Consider the following 17,934-nt stretch of genomic DNA (forward strand, 5'->3'; position numbering starts at 1 on the left):
TTATGGTATCAAAACTGATGTATGAAGTGAGCACTCTATTCTTACTATATTTCTCTATGCTCTTGCTGAAAAATGTTAATTATGAAATAAAACAACTGCAATACTACATAACTAATTTATTTACAAACATAACACTGGCCATAAATAGCCAAAGCGCTGTCTGGATGCGATTCGCACGTCGCTCCGATGTTTGAGCGAGACAACGCTATGCATCGTACAGCGGCATGCCGCTCGCACATCGGAGCGCCGTGCGAATCGCATCCAGTGTGTTTATTAAAGAACATTGTGGTGACTAGCTCTATATACATAATGTATTTATGTAGGCACTGTGGAGCTCTTTAAAGCATCTGCTTAGTACAAAAACCGGTCAAGTGCGAGTCGTACTCGCGCACGAAGGGTTCCGTACCATTACGCAAAAAATCACGGTTGTTGTATGGGAGCCCCACTTAAATATTTATTTTATTTTGTATTTAGTATTTGTTGTTTTAGCGGCAACAGAAATACATCATCTGTGAAAATTTCAACTGTCTAGCTAACACGGTTCATGAGATACAGCCTGGTGACAGACAGACGGACGGACAGTGGAGTCTTAGTAAACGGGACCCTATCGGGTCCCGTTTGACCCTTTGGGTACCGACCCGCAACATTGGTGTAGATGGCTGGGGGTAGAGAGGTGTCACTATACTTTAAAACCTTTCCAGGCAGCACCAAACTACAAGGTTTTTCCAAAAAATGCAAATGTATTAAAATGTATGCAGCTTTGATGATTCATTTAATGATAAGTAACTTTTCTCGAAATACCAATCGGATATGAACCTTAAATCGGATTCCTAAGGTTGAAATTCTATTGGCGAGTATGTGGTCGCTAGGTGCACTATGCCTTTAAATGGGTTAAACATAATTATAGCCAACTAAACTTAAAAAAGTACTTTTTACTTATTTTTACATAAATACAAGACGCGCTAGTAAAAAGTGGCAAAATTGTCTTACTTTTTTTTTGGTATTGAACTACGATTTTCAGTTTAGCCATTTAGGTTATCTAGTCTTATAAACTCTTGTTATGACTCAGTACTCCCGCTGTCATACATCTCTCTAACAGCCGCTAGCAGCCGCTGCAGGCCGAGCCCAGTCTTGGCGGAGATGCCGAGCACCTCTCGTTGTCTGCTGATGGTCTCGAAGGCCGCGCGCCCTGCCGGTAGGTCTATTTTGTTCAGCACCTAAAAATAAAAATAGAAAACTTTAATTTCAATGTATTAGAGTGGTGTGCGGCAAGGATTTTCGGCGAAACAACCTTTTGACCGACAGTTTTGAGTGTTTGCGTTACTCAAAATGTCGCCGGAGTTACTAAGAAATCGGACTTCTAATATACCTATACCTACATAGGTTTAAGAGTTTGGGCCTTGAATGTTTTGACTTTTGACATACACCATATAAAGATGGAGTGGTAACTCCATACATCAGTTTTCTTACCAAAACGCGCGTTATTTCGTAGTCGACATCTAGCGTCAAGTAGCGAAATTTATCAGTGCTGCTAGTTGACATTAGATGTCTCGGCGAACCAAAACTCAAATGCTCAACCATTTTCAGCTAATTCGAGTATTATAACCGGATTGACTGGAAGCCTATTTTCAACCCCTTCTGCTTATAATGTTAGTTGTAAATTGTTTTAGTAGTACATTTTTCGTCAGTAGCTACACTTGTGACATCTGGTGTCAAGTAGGGGTACTGATAATTCCACTACTTGACTTTAGATGTCGACTACGAAATAACGCGCGTTATGGTAAGAAAACTGATGTATGGAGTTACCACTCTTTCTTTACATTACATAGAAAAGCCATTATTTAAACTTGATTCGCCCAACTACGAGATTTTCGAAAGTCACTTTACACACATTGACGTATATGTCGGAGCGTGACTCCAGAAGGACGTATTGCAGCGTTACAGTTCATAGTTTTAGACGCCTGTAGAAAGTCGATTAGCAATGTTTGACTACGTATTACTTGGTTGTAACGAAATTCATAAAGTTGCGCAGAGAGTACTCGTAACGCCCTCTATTGGCGTATTGTTGAACTAAGATAACAGGTAGAATGCTTTGGAACGTCAAGTGATTTAACTTGGGTGAAGTTCGGTACAAGGTAGCAGTTTTGTCGTTATGTTGGTAGACCGGTCGAGCAGGTTTGCCAACTTGACTTCGAGGCGGGAGCGGTGTGGCTCCGCCAGCAGAGTTGATCAGACCGCGCTAGCGATCGGACGTTAACCAACCTCGTGCCTGATTCGCCACGTTCCTGAAGGCTTATACCTGAAGGATTATTCTGAAAGCTTATAGATTCCAACGTTCTTTAACGATTTAGCTAAGTGTTTTATTCCAAGTGTTATTTTGATTTCTAACGTGTGTTTAGCTTACCTTTGTAAAATAAAGAGAAGAAGTGTTGTTTTGAAAAGATGTGTCCCGCCGAGTTTGTTGCCGGTCCCATATTGGGATACCTTTCTCCAATTGAGAAGGATTTACATCTTCTCGGGTCAGAGGTGTAGGGTTGGAGCGGGCCTAGCTTGACTTGAATAAAGACTTGAAGATTTTATGTGATCCTTTTATTTGAGTTTAATCCAAATACACTCCAATAGTGATTAGTGGGGCACTGGTATGGTTAACGAGTCCGAATGTTTATTTCATGCACTGGTAGCATACTGAGTTAGCTGGGAAGTAATACATATACTACTACGCCCACCCGCCATCCTGTACACACCCATGCCGCCCTCCGTCGTATATATCTCAGGACTGGCCTTACGGACAATAAGAATGGGGCAGTACAGCGGTGTGTCATCGCTACAACGCGATTGGTTGATGAGTTCGCATCACGCACACGATTGGTTGATGAGTCCGCATCACGCGCGCGATTGGTCGCAACTAGTTGCGTTAGACTGCACGATTGGCTCGAATTCGTGAGTGACACCACTGAACTAGTACCATTTTTAGTGCCTGTAAGGCCAGTCATATAATACTTACGGCTCGGCCACAACATCGAGCGACTTGCGACGGCGACAGCGATAACCATAGGTTGGAGCGAAAGGTCCGATCGCTGTGTCACGCTCCAACCTATGGTTATCGCTCCCGCCGTCGCAAGTCGCTCGATGTCGTGGCCGAGCCGTTACAGATATAATACGTCAATGTTTCGACAGTGTTGTAAGCGCCATGCCTTACCACGCAACTCCGCCGGTTCGCCAGCTCGGCACTGTAATGCGTCAGTTCATGTGTGAGATGCTCCAGCTGTTCTAGAGGGGCGTCGGTGGCATCCAGGAGATAAATGAGGCCGCAGCACCGCTCATGCAGCGTGCTGCACTCTGGTGGTAGAACACTGCAGCATACTCCCTATTTCGACAGTGTTGTAAACGCTATAACTTACCACGCAACTCCGCCGGTTCGCCAGCTCGGCACTATAATGCGTCAGTTCGTGTGTGAGATGCTCCAGCTGCTCTAGAGGGGCGTCGGTGGCATCCAGGAGATAAATGAGGCCGCAGCACCGCTCATGCAGCGTGCTGCACTCTGGTGGTAGAACACTGCAGCATACTCCCTATTTCGACAGTGTTGTAAACGCTATAACTTACCACGCAACTCCGCCGGTTCGCCAGCTCGGCACTATAATGCGTCAGTTCATGTGTGAGATGCTCCAGCTGCTCTAGAGGGGCGTCGGTGGCATCCAGGAGGTATATGAGGCCGCGGCACCTCTCTGCGTGCTGGAGAAACTGGATTCCTGTCACAGAGAGAGGTAATATTATCAGGATACAGTAAAAAAAAAGATTAAAGGTGGAAAATTTTACTATCTCGGGCGAGACTCGAACTCGTGACACTGGATCGCTAACCTAGTGCTAGTTACCGCACTAGGGCGGTAAATTAGCACCATATTTACTGTAAAATAAATTGGACCAATCACGTGTCGCCACGGTGAAGAGGAATAAACCAGAGGCAGTTGGCATAGCATGCCGTCCTAGTGCGGTAACTAGTATACGTGCATATGTAGAAAATTTAAACGGCCATACATATGTACTGTAAAACGTTGTAGGTACAATACAAGTGCGAAAAGGTAATTCGCACTTGTATCGTAATGTACTAATACTTGACTAAAGTGTAATGTTAGTTAGAACTGTTAGAAGTCATTACAGTTGAGTCGGGAGCTCATATAATAGAGAAAAGTATGCGATTACGATTACAGTTTAGTATACAATAGGAAGTCTTAATTCAACCATTAAAGTCGACGAGTAGATGAAACCAGCCATGTGCGAGTCGGACTCGCGCACGAAGGGTTCCGTACCATTACACAAAAAACGGCAAAAAAATCACCTTTGTTGTATGGGAGCCCCACTTAAATATTTATATTTTTGTTTTTAGTATTTGTTGTTTTAACGGCAACCGTAATACATCTGTGAAAATTTCAACTGACGGACAGACGGAGTCTTAGTAATAGGGTCCCGTTTTTACCCTTTGGGTACGGAACCCTAAAAAGCACAAATTGTGAAATTTTCAACTTATGTTTACCTAAGCCATAGTTCTTGTGTGAGCCGGGAATCAAACCCGGCAGGTCCGCTATAGCCACTTGCTCGTAATCGTCATAGGGGACCATCCCTGAAAGAAAAAGAAATAGATATCACGTTATCTTGTATTATTTAGTGAGGAAGACAGATAGCTTTGCCCCTCGTCAGGCGTGGCTCACTCCGCGATTTCGTCGCTTTGCTACAGGCAGCTACAAGTACATCCGTTCCACACCACTTTTGGTGGCTAGCCATAAGCCGCGCTGGCGCTGTCGCCACCTAGCGGTCATATCTGTCGTGATTGTAACAGACGCGTTTTGTTAGAGAGAGGGTCTTCTGTACCTAGTACTATTATTTATTCTGTGCCCTCATTTCTGATTTTTATATTATTTTTCACCACACCAGCTGGTAAAGGCTCTCTTGATTGTTCAAAAACTGATAAGAAAGTTGCATTTTATCCACATGTGAGGCAAAGTAATCTAATGCAAATGTTGAGTTGTTTTCTTATGTTTGCTGGTAGAATTGACTTTTAAGTGATGACTTTGAATGATAAATATTTAATAACATCCATTTTGCATCTATTAGCTTTGATTTTGTTTGATATTTTACAGTTAGTATTTTCTTTGTGTGGTGAAAAATTATGTGTTTCACTCGGTGGCAAAATTTGTTTAACCCTCGTGCCTTGAAAACCTCGCAACGCTCAAGATTCTCATCATCATCATTTCAGCCTATATACGTCCCACTGCTGGGCACAGGCCTCCTCTCATGCGCGAGAGGGCTTGGGCTATAGTCCCCACGCTAGCCCAATGCGGATTGGGGACTCAAGATTCTAATTTTCATCAATTTTGGAATCTTTCGCTTGCTCGGGTATTAATATTAGAGTCACGAGAGTTCAACAACAAATTTGCTCCCTTGTCAAACAAATTATTCTAATATTAATTGACATGTTGAACACTGCGCTAGATTTTAGATATGTACGAAAATCGTACATTATTATTATTGGGGTGTTGTGGGCCTTTGAGTGACACTTCGACCAAGCTGTGATTTATTGTGACGGCCCTTTAAAGTTCACTACTAATGCCCGTTGAATCCAGGAAATTCCATTCCTTGGGCCGTAATGCTCTGTACCTCATAGGGTTCCAGTATATGTCGCCCTAGGTAGGTACTTCTTTTGGACATTAGTGGTCCGCAGGAGCAGAGAATCGAAAATCGTACATACGTGCCGGCGCGGCGGTGAAAGACTAAATCTACACTTAGGTTGAGTCACTTATTGGCTTTTTAATAGAATTTATATGGGATTACAATTAGGGGTCGTTCAGGCATTACGTAAGCAGATTATTGTAATTAAGTATGCTTACGTAATGAAATAAATTAAAATATTAGTGTTACCAATGTGTGGTCTGCGCGTGGTGAAGGGGTAGGGCGCCACGGTGGGCCGGGCCCGCGTGAGGGCGCGCAGCAGCGTGCTCTTGCCCGCGTTCGGGAACCCCAGCAGCCCTGCCCACAAACATCATTCTCATTAAGCTTACAATAAAATATCTGGTAGACCGAGCTTTGCTCGGAAACATATAAAAACTCAAAAATGCGCGTTTTCTTAGAAATAAGACCTAGCTAGATCGATTTATCGCCCCCGAAAACCCCCAAATAGCAAATTTCATCGAAATCGTTAGAGCCGTTTCCGAGATCCCCAAAATATATAATATATATATAAATAAACAAGAATTGCTCGTTTAAAGGTATTAGATAGATTTAAAATTGGAAAATTGACTGCCTCGAGTGAGACTTGAACTCGCGGCCCTATAGACCCTTGCAAAAAAACACTGTCGATCCCCTAGTCCTAGGCACTGGACACGTCAGTCACTTTTTCTTTCGTATGAAATATATATTTAAATTAACGGAAAATATCTTTTTTGTAATAGTTTTTTTAATGTGTTAAATAAATTAAATAACTACCAATATGCGCCATGGAGCGTACTTCAAGTGTGTAAACGTTGGTCTCTCCGATAGCGCCGAGCTCCGCTATATCTGGCGCCTGTAACGGACAGGAAGTTTATCAATATAGCAATCAGGGCTCGGAACCGGTTTTTTTTTAAATCCCAATCTAGCCCAATATTTAAGAAAAAAATGCTCTTCCCGCAGAACTGAATCAAGGTAACGACTTCGTATTATTAGATTGACCCATCAAAAATGAAATAATAAAGCAAAGAACGTAATAATACCGGTATTTTTTGTATGAACAAAAAACCGGTTCCGAATCATGATAGCAATATTCATCTAATGTCTCAATTACAAGTTCATTTTACTTTAAAAGACTCTGCACCTACTTCATCTTTCTGCCCTTTCTGGTTTAGCTCAATGGTTTGACTGGTAGAGAATGCCTTGCGGCATTAAGTCCGCCTTTTGTGCTATCATGTATTGTGCAATAAAGATTAAATAAATAAGAAGACATATTTTAAAACAGACTTGACAGATAGACAGAGTTAGAGCCGCGAAGGCCCACTTGCACCATTCTACTAACCCGGGGTTAACAGGTTAAACCTGGAGTTACCATGGTTACCAGTACAATTTGACACTAGGTTAACGGTTTAACCGGTTAACCCCGGGTTAGCGGGATGGTGCAAGTGGGCCTAAGGGTGTTAAACAAACCTGTGACTTCATGCCAAGCCGATTTCGCGCGCACACCTCTCAAATACGAATTTTTCAGTCATTTCATAACTCTAAACCTCTATAAGACGAATAAGAACCTATAAGAACCTCTATAACTCGACACCCCCTATACATATCGTCACTACTTTGAAAAAAACTTGTTTCTTCTTCTGTCAATCAAAAGAAAAATGTGGTAACTATGTATGGGATGCATACAGAGTTACTGCGTTTTAACATTGCGTAGCGGTGCGAGATACGAGATTTTTTCAAAGTAGTGACGATAAGTCGAAAACTCTTTAACACCATTTTTTGACGCTCCTTAAGATTCGTGATATCGAGGTTCTACTGTACCTGTGCAGTGTCTGTGAGGAAGAACCTATTCCCGCGGCCGCCGGCGCCGCCCCGCGCCGCCACAAACAGCGTGCCCTCTGCGCTGAGGTCCCCAATCACAGTTCCTGATTGGTCCCGGATAATAGTACCTGTAATCAATAATTTTATTACACACTTACACAGTAACAAGTCTTAACAGTGTGTAACGTGATGTCATAGGACAGGACAAGCTCTCCATTGACTAAGGCCATAATCGAACCAGCATCTTCAGCCTACGTGGCTAACACCCTGCACTCTAGCACAGAATAAGTAATAGTACTACCGTACAGAAAGGACACTTCCTACAAAACCGAAGTTTGACAGCGATTCAGGGTCGAATAATGATATCCCTTTCTAACTTATGGCATCACTTTCGACTATTTAGGGTTATCAAAATTCAAGTGATTATCTTATCTGTGGTCGTGCACGCAAAGGGACGTCAAGTTGTGTCAACCCTAATAATTGCTCGGAGCAATGCTGAGTAGGCTTGTGCCTGCTCAGTCACTACAGAGAGCGCTCCGCTCTCGGTCAAACGAACTAGTTCGGTCTTTTAGTTCCTTTAGTTCAGTTCGGTCGTTGAGAGCCAGGAATGAATAGGAGTCGATTTTTCATTGGTTTCTTTCCAATCTTTGGTAACTGAATACAATTCAACTTGAACGATACGATGTTAAACATTAAAACACCTTAACACAGTTAAAAAAAATATGTATCGAAAATTATTTGATTTTCCTTCATATTTTACGGGTTAAGGAGTGTCACGTCGTTCTTTGTCTCGTTCACACTCGTGCCAGCGACATTGACAACCGGTTCGTTCCATCCGTTTACCGTTTCACTCATTCAAGCGCTCTCCAATCCCACTGAACTAAAGGACCTAAAGACCGATTAAGAGTGTGCAATAAGATTTAGTTCCTTTCGGTCCTTCACGGGATTTCATTCTTAAGCTCATGCTGAGCCGAGTTTGACCGAATTCAGGAGTGTCTCCCCACTGACTCTAAGCCTTTCGGCCGGCTGATTCAGTCCTCAGCCACTGGAGGGCTGGGTCACTGTTTCTTCTTTCAGTTTATAATAAATCTTACCCTAAAACATGGACCAGATTAAGCCAAAATGAGGAAGACTGTAGAAGATTGGAGGAGGCCTTTTCCCAAAGGCACACAGAATCGGTTATCGTAGATTAAGGAAAACTATAGATATAGTATATAAAAATATATTACTCATATAAGGCTATAAATAAATGAAACTTACCCAGCGGCACAGGCACCACAACATGCGAAGCATTCTTTCCGTGTCGGTCCTTGTTGTCCCCTCGTCCCCCGTGCAGCGCTTGCGTCACTGCCTTCACATGGTTCAAACTCTTCACCGTATGTGTAGCCTGAAAGTTAATTAACCATTTCATTAATGAATGTAGAATTAATTAATGTAGTAAAGGATAGCATGTAGGCCTGGCCGTGTCGTACCAGGACACTAAAGGGCTGCCTTCGGACCGACCAAGGTGGAGACAACTTCATCACGTTGCACCGACAAGAGCCCAGCTCTTAAATTTAATGAATAATTAATCAATGGCCTCCTAGCATAGTTGGTAGGACTCTGCCTATAAAGCAAGAGCTCCCGGGTGTCAATCCTGGTATGGGCATTTATTTGTGTATTCATCACATTTCTCCTGAGTTAGGGCTTATTTAGACGGTGCATGAACTCGCATGCGATTTTAGTAGAGATGCACCAGATATTCGGTTACTATCCGGTATCCGGCCTATCCGGCCATGATTTTAATATCCGGCCGGATACCGGATAGGAACTTTGCTTGATTTCGGAGTAAACTAATTGGATTTAAGAAGCAGTCTTGATCATAATCGTACTTGTTTATTATTTTAAAACAATTTAAACATTCCACTGACTTGCACGCGCACTCTTATCGAACCTAGAAATGTGTCCGCGTGAACGTTCACTAGGAAACAGGTCAAACCTGCAGAATGCGCACCTGAAAAACCGAAATGAAGGTATAGTTCTGCTGGCTGAATATTCGGCAGCCGGATACCGGATATTCGGCCGATGGTCAGGCTGAATATCCGGTATCCCGTATCTGGTCAAACAACTATCCGTTGCATCTCTAGATTTTAGTTACATTGCCGACCATTGAGGTTACATTAACTCAGCTGACCAATCAAATAATGCAATGTAATGAAACTACAACACAACACAAGCCTTATTGAGCTTAAGTAAGTAAGTAAGTAACACTTTATTGTACGGAAGAGAGGAATACAGGTACATCAGATAGAACATAAATATAGTACAAGGACGAACTTATCCCTAAGAGGGATCTCTTCCAGTTAACCTAGGTGGGGCTTGGTAATTTGTGTAAATTTTTTCCATAATATTCAATTATAATATTAGAAGAAGAGAAAAACAACTATCAATTCATTCTTGGTGCATTGGTTGTCCAACTTGTCAATTGTCACACAATGATCAAGTATGAATTGAATAACACAACAAAGTATTACTAGGGACCTTCACTTCGGGTCTATATGTATCACTAGAGATGGAGCGATGATAAACGAATTTTCAAATCGAAAGTTACCGGTACCTGAGAAATACTAAGTTACTAACCTGAAAAATGACATGTCCCCCATGACCCCCGTCTCCCCCGTCCGGTCCCGCGTGCTCCTTACACCACGCGCTCAGGAACGATATACACCCGTTCCCCCCATTCCCACCCACAGCCCTAACTCTGAAGGAATCTACATAGAACTGCACAGTATTCCTAGTCGACTTCCCTTTCAAACTACGCAATGCTTTAGGGATGAACTCTTGAGAATACAATCTTTTTGGAGTTATAGTCGTGATTTGTAGGGTTTTCAGCAAGTTTATAAGCCTCATTTTTAGTTACTATAATAAAAGTTTTCAAACAACTTTAGGTTCGTTTTGAGGTTATGTCATTGTTTTTTTCTTACTTGTCCAATGTGACAGTTTGCGTTTAGAAATTCCATAAAAAATTCTTAAGAGTGGTCTGACCAATATCTTGGTCTAAAGTCCCCTCCACACTCTCGTTCGAGGCTTCGCGCCGCGATTCGCGCACGAGTGTGGGTGGAGTGGGCTCAATGTGTATTTGCGTCTCACATTTTGCTGAGATAGCGAGCCGCAATGCACATTGGACCGAAAGTGGACAGGTGCATAAATTTTTTTATTTATTTATTTATTTATATAGCCCTTTATTCTGAACATGATTGTTGGTTTTTAGTTTTGAATGTTTATATGAAGTCTCTTGGTTCAGTGTGCCTGTCGGCAAAGGCCTCCTCCAACTCCTTCCAGTATTTCCTCTCTCTTGCCACCCTTGTCCAGAGTGGTCCCACTGTGAGTATAATTTCGTCTTCCCATCGTGTTAATTGAGGGCCTTGCGATCTTGATCCATCTGTAGGGTGCCACATGAGAATTCTTTGGCTCCACTTCTCTGTTTTGCATCTTATAGTGTGGCCTGCCCACCTCCATTTTTGCCTGGTGCATAAATTAGCTACCATAATCCATAGTAAATTTACGGTGGGGAATAAAAAAAATGTGAGACTGTGACAAGGACAAACAATAATAGCGCTTTCGCTAGACCCATGAAATGGGTGGGCTGACGATAATTTAATTTCTGATCAAATTGTCAATATGATTGACCCGTCTAGAGACCCACTTAATTGTGCAAACCAAAGAGAATTAAATCACTACTGCATACGTGAATTATAGATGGTCAAGCAAATCTTGTCAGTAGAAAAAGGCGCGAAATTCAAATTTTCTATGGGATGATATCCTTTCGCGCCTACATTTTTCAAATTTGCCGCCTTTTTCTACTGACAAGATCTGCTTGACCCAGTATACGTGATACTATTAGGGGAATCCCCATTAACTAGGCAATACTCTCGTATAAAAAAAAACACCTGTCAAAACACTGAAGCGTTTTTCAACTCCTATTCAGAATCAACCAATCAGAGGACTTTGCTGTCATGCTTGCAATCCACAAATGCTCAAACAATACGGCAACGCGGTATAGATATGAAACACCCCTTTAACAACTTGTCTGAGTCACCTAAAAAGAAAGATATTCTTGATATTCTTAAAGACTTATTCAGTTCACATTCTCAACTAAACCGTGCTCAATAATATGCTCCCATATATAATCTTTGGTGGCGCTGTTACAATAATTTGGTTGCTCAAGAAATCGCTTTCTCCAAAACGAACTCTAGCCATTGATACAGAAAGTGTCGGCGGGGGCCCTAACGGCTCTGTGAACATACTTGCAAGAGTGTCCATCGTCGGACAAAGATTCATCTATGATGAGTATGTTAAGCCACATATACGGGTAACAGACTATAGGACGCGATGGAGTGGAGTACAAGAAGAGGATCTCGCTAGAGCCAGGAAGTCATTTGATGAGGTCAGACAGGTTAGTCTTTTTTTTTATATTATATCCTAGATACTAGAATAACAGTTCGATTGGACAATTTACCCAATTATCCTCGTTTTTAGGGTTCTATAGTCAAAATGACAAAAACGAAACCCTAGTGTCCGTCTGTCTGTCCGTCCGCCCGCGGCTTAGAAAGCTGCAATTTTGCATGGATTCAAATGTGCCTCTCGCCCCCCCGCCATGCCATGCCATATGTGCCATGGGTCCATAAATAATCGCTCCGGAAAAAAAAAAAAAATGTCTCCCTCTCTGATGTGACTCCCCCTCTGCCATGCCATGCCATGTGCCATGGGTCCAAAAAATATGAAAAAAATCGTAAAAAAGCACTTTCAAAACTATAGCGAACATGATCGGTCCAGCCGTTTTTGAATTATTGCAAAAAGTCTTATTTTCTTAGTAAAAAGTTTTACAAAGTGCTGCCAAGGAACTTATGGTTGTAATGTACCTACACATGATTCTTACTAAGAGCCCCCGTTGATCTTATTCTGCGGCAGAATGGTAACTACGGAACCCTTCACTGAGCATGGTCCGACATGCTCTTGGCGTATTTTTTATGTATGAGGGTACGGAACCCGTTATAATTAGGGTTTGTCATGCCAAACAAAGTGATTTGCTATTAAACACATTGCCGCGCCATCTGCATTAAGCTTTGCGTGTTTATCAGTTATGTTTCTGATTAAAGTAATTAATAGATACAGGAGTTACTTTGTCAATTAGTGCTAACCCGTTATACTTGCGTATTTTTTGCATGCAATTAACTAATGTGCCCACACTCCAACCGAAATAAAAACGCAAATAAATCAAGCTTTTATTTAGTTTCACCTGTCCCGTTGTCTGTCTGTAATCAAATCTTGCATATTAAATTTGATCCACTTCCCGGTTTCCGATTGAGCTGAAATTTGGCATGCATGTATAAATCGGATGACAATGCAATATTATGGTACCATCGAGCTGATCTGATGATAGAGACAGGAGGTGGCCATAGGAACTCTGTGATGAAACAACGCAACCTAATTGTGTTAGGGGTTTTTAGAATTGCCTCGATGAGTATTAGTTGTCTGTTGTAAGAAAAGTACAGTCAGCGATAAAAGCTTGTACCAAAAATAAAATTTCGGCCAAAAACTTATTATTTATTAAAAGTGTAATGATCACTTGATGTTTTCAGGAGGTGGCACGAATTCTTCAAGACTGCATTTTGGTTGGCCATGATTTGAAGTTTGACCTGAGAGCTTTGAAAATGACCCATCCGGCTAACGATATTCGGGATACCTCTTTGTACAAGCGTTTTAGAAATGTAAGTTACAAGTTAGTCGTTACTACGTCGGTGGCAAACAAGCATACGGTCCGCCTAAGCGGTATGGCAAGCGGTTACTGTATCCTATGGACGCCTGCAACTCCATCAGAGGTGTTACATGCGCGTTGCCGACGCCAACACTCCGCACCCTCGTTGATAACTGACAACCTTACTCACCAGCAAGAACACAAGTATGAACATGAGTAGGGTCTAGTGTTATTTGGCTGCGGTTTTCTGTAAGGTGGAGATGGTAGAACACGCTTAACACTTTCGCTGCCGGGCGCCCCGTTTCCAGTACAAAATGAACACACATACTTACGCGTGTTCTTGGCAGTGAACGTGTTAATACACTACAGCTTATTTTTAATTTATTGTTAGTACCTTTTAAGAAAACAGTGTATTGTAGAATAGTAGTGTTATGTAATGTAGCAGGATAGCGTTGGAAATATTGTCTTGGACCGTCGGAAACTTGGTTGAAAGGCGAGGTTCATACGGACTTAGTCAGATCAAACTCTGCAACAATATTGATAGCACAGACTGTCATAATTTCATAGAAGTTTGACGTTTAAAATAACACAAAGTCAAAGTCAAAATATACTTTATTCATGCAGGCCTAGGAACAAGCACTTATGAATAGTTATTAGGAACATATTATCTTAATCTAATTATCAGAGCAATTTATTGATGTTAATATTATTCCATAATTACATTGGATTATTATACAGATCAAATTTAACACTAAGAATTTCACAAAAAGATCGTTAAACAAAAAAAAATTGTATAAAAATACTAGTCTAGAATTTCTAGAATAAAATCTAAATGTCAAAAACAGTATACATAAACACTTGCACAGTCTGTGCTATCAAAATAGCTTGGTTTGGCAAAATAGCTGCCGAATTAGCTTGGTCTCACCCTAAATATTTTGTTTTCCAGAGTACAACTAAGCCGAGTCTAAAGTATTTAGCGAAGAAATACCTGAAAACGGATATACAAGTTGGCGACCATTGCTCGGTGGAGGACGCGCTCGCAGCCCTGCACCTTTACCTACTGGTTGAAGAGGAATGGGAGAAGGACATGGAGTTTTAACGCTACTTTGTGAGCGTTTCTTTTATTTTTGCCATTTTTATATATTGTGACCTTTTTTGCCACGTTTGTGTTATTTCTAGTCAGGATCGTGAGCCCTATTCATCCTTATAGGAGAAAAAAAGTGTCCTAAAATTTCCATACATTTTTCAAACTTTCCTTTTTGTTACCGCCATACAAAGTATATGGGGAAATGGTAACGCAATAGGATAAAAACTCTGGGACATTTTTTTATCCCATTAGGATCGAAAGACGTGATTCTGAGTAGAAATAACACAAAAGTGGCAAAAAAGGTAACAATATATAAATGACAAAAAATAAAAGAAACGCTACTTTGGGGCTATTCATAAATTACGTCATTTCAAATTAGGGGGGGGGGGGGGTCTGGACATCGGATGACGGTAGCATGAAGTAGGAGGAAATGGGGTCATTTGAAGCATGATTTTTGGATGATTATAGGGGGGGGGGGGGGTCAAAAATCGTCAAAAATCGATGACGTAATTTATGGACAGCCCCTTTGTACGTACGTACAGTTTGCGGCTTCACCAGCGAGCTTCGATAAAACAAAGCGAAACGCCTGCATAAGGCTTGGGGCGCATTTTACAAAGAAAATATATCAAAATCTGTTTATTTTTAGGCAACAAAGGCCTACCTAACCCAGGTACACGTAAACTTCATAACAGGCTAACATAGGTAAGTATAAATATCCTAAACTTAAACCTACAAAATTTGTATTTATAAGTTTTTAGTGTTTTTATTATGTTATTAAATAAAGAACCTACATAAACATTATTTTATAAGAATATAAATTATAAAATGAACTAGATATCATAGATACACCAAAGAAAAAGTGGCCAAGGCGGGAGGTGGTGGCAACACGGTGGACTTGGTCACTTTTTTTAGTGTAGGTATGATATCTATTTCAGTTTATAAACTTCTTTTTTTTACATCAATAGTTATATAGGGCATTATCTATGAAAAGGGAATCAGGGCTAGGAACCGGTTTTTTTCTAAACCCCGAGATAGGCCAATATTTTTAACTATTTTATGCTCTTTACGTAGGACTGAATCATGTATTTAGGTAACAACTTCGTATTATTAGATTGTCCTATTAAAATGAAATAATAAACCAAAGAACGAAAAAGAACGTAATTAATACCGGTATTTTTTGTATGAAGAAAAAACCGGTTCCGAGGCTTGGACCTTATGTCGATGGCGCTTACGCCGCACAGCGTCGCGCGGCATTGTATTTATATCAGAGCATCGTTAATAATGGCGTAAGTGCCATCGACAATAAGGTCCCTTTTCATTAGTGTCCGACCGAAACATGTTTTTTTGCCGAAACCGAAACCGAAACCGAATGTTCGGCTTTGGTTCTAGTTTCGGCCGAAACCGAAACCGAAACCGAAACTTTTGTAGACTTGTTAAAATCGTTGAAAAAATTTCCTAAAACCGCTTTTACACTCATATTATGGGGTTGTCAACACCCAATGTCCTTGAAATTGATGATACTTAAGCAGTTTTTTAAGAAAATTACTAGAGTTAGACCAAGATAATTCTGCAACGATTTTGATAACACACGCAGTGCAAGTGTTATTTTAAACAACAAAACTTCTATGTAATTATGACGTATAAATAACATTTGCACCAGTTACACTGCGTATGCTAACATGTAGATACAGGGTCAACCAAGAATGAACCAAAAACGCGAGCGTAGCGAGCGCGAAATTTTTTGTTGACAATATTGAAAGGCCGGGTACCGATCTTAACCTGGGCCTAAAAGTCCGAAGTGCGTCAGTGAGGCGAATTTTCATGCGAAGTCAAAGCCGTGTTTCAGGCTGCAGGATAAGTAGTTGAGCACAGACTCCAACCAATGTCCATTGTATTAAAAAGCGAGACCGCAGGCCGAGCATGGCCCAGCGAGGCCAAAGGCTAAGCTGAAGTAGAGGACATGTGGAACACAAAAAAATGGTAAATCGAGGTAAAAAGTGAGGCTAAGGTCGAGCACTCGTATGAAAAACTGTACTGGGACACTTTTAAGGGTTTTTTCTTCGTTTTAATCAATAGTCGGCTGTTCAGCCTCGCAAAATATTAACTATTGAGAAAATCAACTTCGCGGCACTAGTTGAGCGTAGCCTACTTATTGCCCAACTTTTGGTCTTTGTCTGATTTGAAGTACCATTTCGTAAGTTTCGGCCCGGCCGAAAGGTTCGGCCGTTTTTTGGCCGAAACCGAAACTACAGCCGAAACATGATTTTTTGGCCGAAACTGGCCGAAACCGAACCTTCGGTCGGACACTACTTTTCATAGATAATGTCACATATGTTTTATGTGTTAGTTATAAAGCTATCGGTACGTTATCCTAACCTTATATACAAATATACACATATAATAAAGTTGTAATACCTATGTAAACTTATTTTATTATTAATATTAAATGAATCTTATGTTTTTACCCAAAGCTCTGCTCCTTCGTTTGACTTTATTTAAATTATTTGATTAAACCAGGTGCAAGTCGGACTCGCCCGCCGAGGGTTCCGTAGAAAATTAATACATTTTTGTTTATAAATTTCAGTTTTCTGGTTTTCCCCTGTATTTGTACTGTAAGACAATATTACTTGCCATTTCGTAGTTCTAGGTCAACGGGAAGTACCCTATCTAGTTTGATTCCCTTGAGAGTGTCGAAATATTCCTACGTTTTTTTCTGAGTGTCGAAATATCTTTTATTTACGTTAAATTCAAATGAAAGGGTTAATACTCGAATGCATCAATTTTTATTAACATAATCTCTGTACCTAATGTGAATGTCCAATTGTCCAGAGATGAAACTGGATACTAAATTGGTATGGAAAAGCTGACCTCGTTCCCTTTCGTCTTAAGGGGTTGTGCACAAATCACGCGAGGTGTTTTCGGCTACTTTTTGACCCCTCCTCCCCCTTGGTGATATTTGGTGAGGTTTTTGGCTACCCCCTCTCCCCACACAACCACACGTGTATTTTTTTGAAATTTTTTCATTGAAATGAAATGAAATGAAATGAAATGAAATGCGTTTATTTTGCTTAACATTATGTACAGATAAGTTGGTAGAGTCAATTGTATTATGTCCAGATAATGTCAATACCTTATACTAGTAGGCATGCAAAATATTTTAAAACCTATTTACATTATATTACAATAAATTACATAATCAATTACAATAACATTAAATAAGAATAACAATAATTAATAATAAATAAAATGTCACAATATTAATAAAAATCTAAGTTTAAATATTCCTTAATGCTATAAAATATGTGCTCGTTTAAAAATATTATAATTTCTTTTCTAAATTTAATAAGTGGCATGTCTCTTAAGTATTGTGGCAGTTTATTATATATTATGTATGTCATCCCATCGACATTATTTCGATAAAGAGCCAAATTGCTTTTTGTACCGAGAAGTTTGTTTAACCGATTAGCTCTAGCATTTGGATTTACTTGAGCTATAAAGGTAAAGTATTGGTAATGTTTTTTTACAAAAATGCATATTTCTGCTATGTATACACATGCCAATGGCAGAATTTTAAGTTTTTTGAATAAGG

The 17,934-nt window shown here is 40.6% G+C and overlaps 1 protein-coding gene across 1 annotated transcript; it reads right to left on the reverse strand.

Moving 5' to 3' along the window:
* Positions 1-950: 950 nt before the first annotated feature.
* LOC134802503 (mitochondrial ribosome-associated GTPase 2) lies at positions 951-10,457 on the reverse strand. Its single transcript, XM_063775183.1, has 8 exons — positions 10,141-10,457; positions 8,782-8,908; positions 7,522-7,649; positions 6,478-6,556; positions 5,914-6,021; positions 4,532-4,618; positions 3,604-3,749; positions 951-1,217 (listed from the first exon to the last, which is right to left on the reverse strand). Exons 1-8 carry the CDS (start codon positions 10,408-10,410, stop codon positions 1,059-1,061), a joined length of 1,104 nt encoding a protein of 367 aa, XP_063631253.1. The 5' UTR covers positions 10,411-10,457; the 3' UTR covers positions 951-1,058.
* Positions 10,458-17,934: the final 7,477 nt, after the last annotated feature.

This window comes from Cydia splendana, chromosome 24 (genome assembly GCF_910591565.1).
Source record: "Cydia splendana chromosome 24, ilCydSple1.2, whole genome shotgun sequence".
NCBI classification, from domain to species: domain Eukaryota; kingdom Metazoa; phylum Arthropoda; class Insecta; order Lepidoptera; family Tortricidae; genus Cydia; species Cydia splendana.

Bases quoted from the DNA above. Each gene is read 5' to 3' on its own strand.
- LOC134802503 (XM_063775183.1), bottom strand. From the start codon at position 10,410: ATGAGGCTTATAAACTTGCTGAAAACCCTACAAATCACGACTATAACT. The intron at 8,909-10,140 runs GTTAGTAACTTA...ATTAACTTTCAG, and splicing joins GGGGACATGTCATTTTTCAG to GCTACACATACGGTGAAGAG. The intron at 6,557-7,521 runs GTACAGTAGAAC...TGTCCGTTACAG, and splicing joins TCCTCACAGACACTGCACAG to GCGCCAGATATAGCGGAGCT.